The sequence below is a fragment of the Corylus avellana genome, chromosome ca2, assembly GCF_901000735.1.
Source record: "Corylus avellana chromosome ca2, CavTom2PMs-1.0".
Taxonomy (NCBI): domain Eukaryota; kingdom Viridiplantae; phylum Streptophyta; class Magnoliopsida; order Fagales; family Betulaceae; genus Corylus; species Corylus avellana.
Window position 1 is genome coordinate 21,738,535 of NC_081542.1, and position 9,671 is coordinate 21,748,205.

At 34.4% G+C, this 9,671-nt stretch overlaps 1 protein-coding gene and 1 long non-coding RNA gene across 2 annotated transcripts; one reads left to right on the plus strand and one right to left on the minus strand.

Moving 5' to 3' along the window:
- The first annotated feature begins 1,470 nt into the window (after positions 1 to 1,470).
- On the plus strand, positions 1,471 to 4,578 carry LOC132172476 (uncharacterized). The gene is made up of 3 exons (XR_009439146.1): positions 1,471 to 1,770; positions 2,887 to 2,934; positions 4,294 to 4,578. It is a non-coding gene; the product is annotated as an uncharacterized LOC132172476 (long non-coding RNA).
- A 1,801-nt stretch (positions 4,579 to 6,379) lies between these two features.
- On the minus strand, positions 6,380 to 9,245 carry LOC132169314 (ankyrin repeat-containing protein ITN1-like). The gene is made up of 6 exons (XM_059580368.1): positions 8,897 to 9,245; positions 7,979 to 8,464; positions 7,695 to 7,844; positions 6,898 to 7,337; positions 6,546 to 6,800; positions 6,380 to 6,385 (listed from the first exon to the last, which is right to left on the minus strand). Exons 1-6 carry the CDS (start codon positions 9,243 to 9,245, stop codon positions 6,380 to 6,382), a joined length of 1,686 nt encoding a protein of 561 aa, XP_059436351.1.
- Positions 9,246 to 9,671: the final 426 nt, after the last annotated feature.

Genomic DNA, 9,671 nt, shown 5'->3' on the forward strand with positions numbered 1-9,671 from the left:
TGTACTATTAAAAAAAAATCCTTAAATATTAAATCATAACCGGTTAACTTAAAAAAAAAAAAAAAAAATTCAACACAACATATAAAAAAACTATCTTAGATCTAAGAATCTAAGATAATGTGATATATGTTTTCTAAGTATAAAGTATCTAATAAATAATAATGCTTTGATTCAATTGTGGTTATAAGTAACACATTGTTTAATTCAATTGTAATTATCATTGTACATGAATAATACGAATCATATGATTAACTTTTAGACTTATGACTTATGAGTTATGTCATATTATATATGTATTATTTGTTATTACATAATCATATGATTTAATGATCAATTCATGATGTGATATAATCATATCAATTATAGTGATAATATATAAATTACTAAAATTATAATGATAATACATTAATACTTCAATTGTAATTATAAATAAGACATTGTTTAATCCAATGTCACTTACTTAATTTGATATTATACGAATCACATTATCATTATACAAATCACATTATCATTGTACATTAATATTATGATTAACTTGAATAAAATATTTGAATTGTCATTGAATTATATGATTACGTATTGATCTTATACATTTATATTATTCATATACATATATATGTATAATTATAATTTATAACATATATAGACTTATAAATTTATAACGTACATTGGAACTAAGTCTCTAGATACTTAATTGTTGTATTAATATGAATTGGTATAATTATGAGTCATGTCATATTATATATGTATAATTTGCAATTATATAATCAAATGATTTAATGATCAATTAATCATGTAATATAATCATATAAACTATATATAGTGATAATATATTAATACTTAAATTGTGATTTAATTATCTAAAAAAAAATCTGTAATTTAATGATCAAGTGATTATGTTATATGTATAAATATTATTATAATTATAATTATAAAAATATATTATATAAAAAGGCGGTTAGCGGTTACAGTTAATAAATCCAATAACCGCTAACCGCTAGGCAATTATAATGGTTAGGCGGTTAGCGGTTAATACAGTTAAGCGGTTAAACGGTTAGTGGTTATAGCAGTTAAACCGCCCACACCCATAGTGGAAAGACTTTGAATTGATGTTCTTCTAAATCATTTCCATCAAGACTTCAAATTGATCTTCATTGATTAGAACTAACATTATTTTTATTTTCATTTTACGTTGTAGTACTTTTCTCTATAAACGCACAGTGGGTTGATTATGGTCAAGCTGTAACGCCCAAGATAATTATTAAGTTTGTTATTAATAATTTCATAGTAATCTAAATTAATTAATGAGATAAAACATGAGATGATTTAGAATAATAGAAATAGAATCTTATCCTATGCCACATGTCAAATTTTTATTGGCCATTGGAGATACCTTATCTCCTTGGTTTTAAAAGAAAAATGCAAAAAAATAATAATTATATAAGTTTTTTGGTGGGCCCCCTGCAGCAGCCACTTTTCCCCCCATTTTTTCCTTCTTTCCTCCTTTCTTTCTTTCTCCCTCACCCTTCATTCACGCACACACACACAGCAGCCCTTTTTCCCATTTTCCCTCACTCTTTCTCCTTCCACAAACCCACACACATGGCCTAGATTGGGAGAGAAAGGGGTGCAGATTGAGAGAAAGAGAGAGAGGGGTACTGCTGGCTGGGAGAAAGAAAGAGAAAGAAGAAGGAGAAGAAGAAAGAAGAAAAAGAAAAGAAAAGGGAAGTGACGAAATAAGAGGGGGTTCCGGCTAGGGGTGCTTGAGAGGTAAAATCTTTAGTCTTTCCTTGTAATTTTCGTGTTACCCATGAGATTAGAAGCTAGAAATTGTGTAGATTTGTGAGGCTTTGATTTGAGTCCGAAAATTAGGGTTCTTGAGAGGAATTTTGGGGATTTTGTTATATTGTTAAAATCTTTAGTTTCTCTTTAAGGTTTTGTTCTACCCATTGGATTCCAAGTTTTCGGTTATTTAATTTATGGGTTGAAACTTTAATTTTACCTATTGGTAAAGTATGGGCATAAACCCTAATTTTGTATAGTTTGTATTAAATTGGGGCTTTTGGTATGTGAACACTAGGAATGTTGTTTGAATGGGTTAATTACATTTAAAGTGTTAATTAACCCTAGGCTTTCATGGGTTTAATAGAAATTGATAAATATGGGTTTAGGTTCTAATGTCATATTATGATCATGGTGATTATCGTAAGTGTTTATGAGTATTATAAATTGGAGTAAACGACGATGAGAATGAATATATATTTATGTTACGTATGATAGGGGAGTAAATGAGTATTTAATGTAATAAGTAGTAAATAGATAAGTAGATGGGTATAATGGTAAACATGTTGATAAACATAGAGTATGATAAGGTTATGTAATAAAATGATTTAAGATGAGATGATTGTATATTATTGGTTGCCCAAATATAACCTTAAGGCATTAGAGTATTGTATGTATAAATTGGTTATGTTGTAAAAATGCATAACTAGACTTTGGATTCACTTAGTATTGCAATCAAATATATATGTACAATAAAAGTGACATAAGAGCGTTATTGAAATTGGATTAACTTAATATGCATTTAAATTATATAAGTAATAAATTGCTTATGTAAAGATGGAATTCATTAAGTGTGTATTTAGTAATCAAGTTAATACATGGTGTAAGAATATGGTAACCTTGCATGTCTTAGTGTAAAACAATTAATTAGAATAAGGCCTTAGTTGTGTTGGCTTATTTGGAGGGTCTTTGGTGCTGAGTTAATGTCTAGGAGAGTAAGCGATGTAGTGAGAGATGCTTGTGGGATGCAAGTATCTTGGTGAAGTTTGTATTGTTAGAGCCTATAATAGAGTTTAACTATGTGTTTATCATGTAAATATATAGGTAATCGCAAGTGGGTCAAGGTTGCTAAGAGAACCCAAGCGGATCAAGGTAAGTATTTTACTTACTGGGCAAAAAGGGTACTATTTTTAAAGTATAAAAGATGTTTTGGTTGAACGATTGATTTATGATGTTTTGAGATACTATGATTATTGATGATGTTCTATGAGATGTGTTGGTTGAATGTTTGATGAAATGTTTCTATGAGCTTTTATGGATTTGCAAGATAATGTGATGATTATGTTGTCATGAGTATTTCGATGATTTGTATGGTTTACGACATGATTCTATGATTTTATGATATGAGTTATGATAGCATATGAGTTCAAGGATTTATTGACATAAGCATGCATAGCATATGATTGCATGAAAATGATGTTAAAAGAAAGGTAACTAGTTTTACTTTGTAGATGGCCCAAGTAGCGGCAAGCAAAGTAAGGTTAAGGGTAAATGATGATAAAGGAAAGGTAACTAGTCTTACTTTGTAGATGGCCCAAGTAGCGGCAAGCAAAGTAAGGCTAGGGACAAATGATATTAAAGAAAAGGTAACCGGCCTTACTTTGTAGATGGCCCAAGTAGCGGCAAGCAAAGTAAGGTAGGGACAAACGATGTTAAAGGAGAGATAACTGGTCTTACTTTGTAGATGGCCCAAGTAGCGGCAAGCAAAGTAAAAACGGTCCTTGTTTTGTAGATGGCACAAGTAGGGGCAAGCAAAACAAGGATGGGCCTTACTTTGTAGATGGCACAAGTAGGGGCAAGCAGAGTAAGGATAGAGACAAATGATGTTAAAGGAAAGGTAACTGGTCTTACTTTGTAGATGGCACAAGTAGCGGCAAGCAAAGTAAGAACGGTCCTTGTTTTGTAGATGGCACAAGTAGGGGCAAGCAAAACAAGGATTGGCCTTATTCTGTAGATGGCACAAGTAGAGGCAAACAGAGTAAGGACAGGGACAAATGGTACACAGAGAAACATGAAACAAGAATGACAATGATGAGCATGAGCTTGCATGGCATATGAATGTTATGATGATGATGATGATATATGATGCTTGCATCGTTGTATATGATGATTTGTATGCTAGACGTATCGGTATGCATACGAGACGGGAGATGGAACCGTGCGTATGTATATCGTTATGGATAGACGATGCATGGTGACTTTCCATATGTTTTATTGTTAAGCTATATAATATGTAAGTATGTATAAAGTTAGATGGGTTAGTATGCGCATGTTCCGAGAGCGGAAGATCGGGCTTACGTATATTTTCACAACTAATCTAGTATGTTTTCAAATGATGATTCTTGTTGTAAGCCTAGTGAGTTCCATACTGCTGAGCGTCTCTATTTTATGGAGACGGCGGGCTCATGAAATCCGCCTGCATCATGGGTGGTGGTGATTCCCGTGATGCAGACGATGTTGTTGATGCAGGTACAGGGACCCTAGATGATGATTCAGTGGCTAGGTATCTGGGTTACCAAGGTGCCTGAGGCCTTGACACATTGGGTGTTTATTTTGTTGGACTAGTTGATAGCCCTCTTTTGTAGAGCATTCATGTATATGCTTAGACATTATCATTTTGTATATGGCTCGTGTCGTATGTGACACTTTTGTATAGCCATTCTTTTGTATGTAAAACATTATTCACCTAGATGTATGGTCAGCTCAAATGTCTTAAGTTATGTCTATGTTATTTATATTCCGCTGCAAGGATATAAACTCTGATTAATCATTGATGATGCATATAGCTCTGTGAGACTTATGATATTGTCAATCAGGTTAATGCATGGGTTCGTGGCATACTGCGGTATCGCCATGCCACTGTGACAATCCGTTTTGTTGTGGGTAATGTTTAAAAAAAAAAAAAAAAATTTAATCATGCTTTTATCAAGCGGGTCGTCACACAAGCTACCAATTAGTAAGAACTTCCCTATTGTAAACCGATGATTCGTACTATATATACTTCTATTTTGATATCAGCACATATAGAAGATGTTAGTTCTTGTGTTGGCTTAATTCAGTTCCAAAATGCAGATGCTACTATTCACGGGCTCAAACACTGATATAGAATACTCAGAATCCAATCTCCACCGTTCATAATGTAGATTCATGTGTTATAAACGTCCCTGCAAAATTTCAGCTCAATCGGACCACAAACGCCCATCAATCGGAGCTGTTGATCAAGATTGGACAGGCCGGGTCCGGACCGCAATTCCCCGGGTCCGGACCTCATTTCCAGAAACTAAAATCTTGCTCCGCAAAGCCGTGTCCGGACCGCCCATTAACATGTCCGGACCCCCCGTAAGTTTTAGGCCCAAAAACGTGTTTTTAAGTGGGTTAGGTCTAGGGTTTTGTCGGGGGTATATATACATCATTATAGAAGAGAGAGGCACGAATTTTCACCCCCAAAAAGTTCGTGTGAGACTGTGCTTGAGTGATTATTTTGTTGTGAGCCAAATTGATTCCTCTTAGAAGATTTTTGTTAGTATTGATTGTGTGCTTAATTGGAGTCTATCGAAAGGATTCGATAAAGGAGAATCACGTTGAAAAAGATTGTGAGCGAGGAGACAAGTTGGACGCTTGTCGATCTTACAGAGTCAAGGTCTTGCAAAGGGTTGTAAGTGTTCCTAGTGTCTGTAATCTCTGGATAATCTTTTGATAGTGATTTCCTGGGTTTGGCTGCCCCGGAGAGGTTTTACTTTTAGAACGTTTTTTAAAAGGTTTCCTCTTCGTCACCAAAATCTTTGTGTGTGATTGTTCATATTTTGGTGATTGTTTGCTTTGATAAATATCCGTTAATTCCGCATAAAATTGTGATATTTATCTGTTTAGAGTTTTTCAGAAGAAAATAATTAAAGGTATTAAAAATATTAATAATTAAATCTCTTTCGGGAGATTAGCGCTACATCTACGAGGCAGCAAGAATGATATTTCTATTTCACTATATATGAAAAAAAAAAAAAAAAAAAAAATGATCATTTATAAATGGTACATTTGGGCTACTCTTCATCAAACTCGATCTTCTAAAAGCTAGCGGACGTGTTCTATTCACACATCCTAATTTTAATTCTAGTCAGTCTATAATTAAATAGAGCCATTAAAAATGTTACATTAAAAATATCTCCAACTCATTGTTATTTTGTAGTATGAATACAATAGAATTATGAATTTATTGATTTTCATTTCAATCCGTTCGTTGGATTTCCTTGTTCAACATCCCTTGAACCTATGACAGTTTTTCCGCCTTTTCGTTTGACTTTCGTTTCATATTTTCTTCTGAAGAACTCCCCATTTGGCATCCACCACTAGAAAAGTCTACGTTTATATGGCCTAAAAAGAAATCTAGACTGGTATGTTGAGAGGAATGTATCAACCCAAAGTTTACAATGTAGAAGAAAAAACGAAATAACTGGGATACTAGCTGAAGTGATTACGACAACCGGAGCCCATGCATTTGCGCTGCTATACACCAAAAAGCAAGTTGCGCTAAAGGCTACCATCATGCCTGCCATAGAGATGAAGAGTGTTGCAAGTCCAAACAACAACTTTGAAGGTAATGACTTGAAGAAATCGTCTTCTGTGTAACGTGATGTGAGAATTGACAAAAAAATTACTATTGAAGTCGAAGAGGAACACAATGCTATTGCATCTGATATGAAGAATACCATAAACCAGGTACTTCTCAAAAAAATAGGAGTGCCTGTTTCTTGATTGTTGCCACCTGGTACAGTGAAGGCTGCAGCAAAAATCACAGTGGCAATCAATGTTGCCACGAGCATTGAATAGTTTGATGTGTCCTTCATCCACGTTTCTCCGTCTTTTTGTAAATCTGTATGTGCCTCTATAAATATCTCCTTAGGTGTTTGACCATTTGAATTCTTCTGGTTCAAGTATGATGGCGGTACAATCTTTTCTATCTCCTACAGTTGGCCAGGTATAAATTGATAGGTAACACGTGAACCATTATATATGCAACCAAAAAAAAAGAAAAAAAATGAAAATAATATTATCACTCACCTTAAACCACAACAACTCCCGTTGCATTTGAAGGGCCGCTCCTGATACGATACTTAGTCGATCTGAACTAGGCAATTGTCCAGCTAAATGCAACATGTTTTCATTGGTTTCCGAAGTAAGAAAGGATCCAATGGTATCCTTGTTAGTACCTATCTCATATATTAGATTGAACACACTCTCTTGCCGATATACAATAGCAATGTGAAATAAAGTCATGTTTTTTTCGTCTTTTTGCCATAGAAGGTCAGGATAAGAGCGTGCAAGTATAATTAGAAATTCAACATTTCCAACTTTTGCAGCTTCAAAAATTAAAGTCATATGATAGCGAAGCAAGTTCGATGAGAACTGTTTGTCTGGAACTCCAAGCATTTTCCAAAGGTCTTCAACTAATTGATGGGCTAATGTCTTCATCGAAGCTTTGTTACATATCCCTATGAACCCTATGGTTGAAAAAAGAATCTATTCAGAAATCAGAGATGGTTTGGTAATAAAGAAATATGTTTTGTCTTTGCATAACCCGACCTTAAGTCTCTTCTATTTTTGAATTTAAGTAAAAAGAAATGGTAGATTGGGACATTTCAAATAGAATATAACTCTTCTCATAGAATTTAATTTTCCATAGTTTAGAAGTGGATATCATCTAAAGATTTGATGAAATCAAATAAGAGCATTTTCCCATGCCAATGTAATTCGAGTGAAATTGTCAAAAAGTTGTGATTAATGCAATAAACGAACTACTTGGGAAATGTAGTAAATATCTCTGGAATTAAAGAAGTTTGGGTTGAAAACAAACTAACAGGAATTTAAGCGACTTTTCCAGAACGAAAGCTGACTTGTGCTGCCAATTGCAAAAGTTTTCTTGGCCAACATTGACAAAGCTGTTGGCCCACATTCAGAATCGGCATTTGCTATGTTTGGATCCATTTCCAAAATTTTCAATGCTATATCTGTACATAAAAAGGCACATTAATTTGATGATTGTCAAAAGGTTAATTAAGAAATGCTTATAATATGGTCGCTAATATTGCAATAGAAGTTGTAACTCCATCATAACAAAGTTATAGTTAGATGTAGAGCTTACCAAAAAAATCAGAGGAAACAGCATAAAGAAGGAGCTCCGAGCGTTGATGAGCAGTCAACTGTTTAAGAGGAGTCACAGAGAATAGATAGGAGACCATATTTCTATGGCGTCCTAGCTCAACTGCATATTGAAGCGGTGTCCTTTCATCGCAATCATCAATCAATAGCGGGTTATTGTTGATTTTCACCAGCTGCTCAGCAATTCTCACTATTCCTGATTGAGCTGCAAAGTGAAGGGCCGTAGCTCCTTGTTTGGTTCTCAACTCCAAGTCTTCTGGAGTCATCAGTTTCAACAATTCTTTTATAAAAGTGGTTTGTTGTGCAACCACGGCTTCGTGAAGTGCCGTCCCTTCTTCTTTCGACACGTTAGCCCGAACACAATGTGGGTATTTCTCAAGAAAAGCCTTAGCAGCCGGCCAATCACCTTTTATGGCAGCATGAAGGAGGGGACCACACTGGGCACGATTTTCATCTATTATTCTTTCCCCTGGAATTTTATTTTTACAAAAAAAAAAAAAAAAAAAAAAAAACAGAACGTATTAATTACAACTTGTGGTGAAAAATCATGCATTCCACTTGGATGCATGCTAAGATGTTGGAAGAACTAATTTATCTCATAACCTTTCGTATCTGCAGCAAGTGAGATTCTGTCTTCTTCTTTTTCCTTTGTGTGTGCGTGTTGTTGTTTTGTTTAATTATTATTTTGGGTTCTTAACCGAAAATTTTGGTCTATTTCAAAATGAAGTTTTTGCAAGGTGGAATTGGAATGGAAAGGATAATTAATAACATGGAACAAACGCATTCGAAATCGTAAAAGTTTTCCCTATGATATTCGAAAACTGTCACAAGTCTATATATGACTGCATTCTGCATATGACGAGAGAGAAAAAAAAAAGGGGGGGGGAGATCGAGCGCTTACTCCTTGAGCTTGGCACCTCTGACACAATCTGCTCCAGTTCATCTTGTGATGAGCTATTTTCTTGGGCGTCGTCAAATTTTGGCGCCGGTAATAACCTAGGTGCATCCCAGTTAGCCAAATCTTGTAGAAGAGAGCTTAAAGAAGGCTGAATTTTAACGAAAAGCGGCCACAGAGCCTCAAGGCTAGCATCTCCTGCATTAGCTATTTCTTGTTGAATAAAAGATGCTCCCTGATCCAAGTGTGTAGGAAATGATGGAAAGGAAGAGGGTATTTGTTGATTGGTAGATTCTCCAGAAGAAGCCCTTTGAGGATGACTCGTTGATGGATTGTTGATAGCACCTTCTTCCATTTTTGTTGTTGTTTCTTTGGAAATAAAATGAGATAGAAAATAAATTAATTAATACATAATCAATCTGATAATATGAATAAAAATACATATAAAATTCCTAATTGGGTGAATAGATGAAGAGTGACGGATACAAAAAATTCTCTACATTGGAATAATTTATTATAATGATGATTTATAATGGTATAATTGTGTTCAAACACTAAAGACCTAGCTAGCTCCAATATGAAGCTTATGGGTGCTTGGTATTGATTAAATCAGGGAGCGCGAGATATTTTCAACAACAAAAACATGTAAATTTATAGGAAAAATTGAGATATTTTCTAGTTGAAGATTTAGACAGAAAGAGTGAGGGAGAGAAATGATTTCGATTGAAGACGTTGGGTAAGTTTTCAATATTTCTTGCTCAGTATGCTTTTCAAATTTCTT

Coding starts and splice junctions, on each gene's coding strand:
- LOC132169314 (XM_059580368.1), bottom strand. CDS start 9,245: ATGGAAGAAGGTGCTATCAACAATCCATCAACGAGTCATCCTCAAAGG. Junction 7,845..7,978: donor TGTTTCCTCTGATTTTTTTG/GTAAGCTCTACA, acceptor TTTTATGTACAG/ATATAGCATTGAAAATTTTG. Junction 7,338..7,694: donor GAAAAGTCGCTTAAATTCCT/GTTAGTTTGTTT, acceptor TTTCAACCATAG/GGTTCATAGGGATATGTAAC.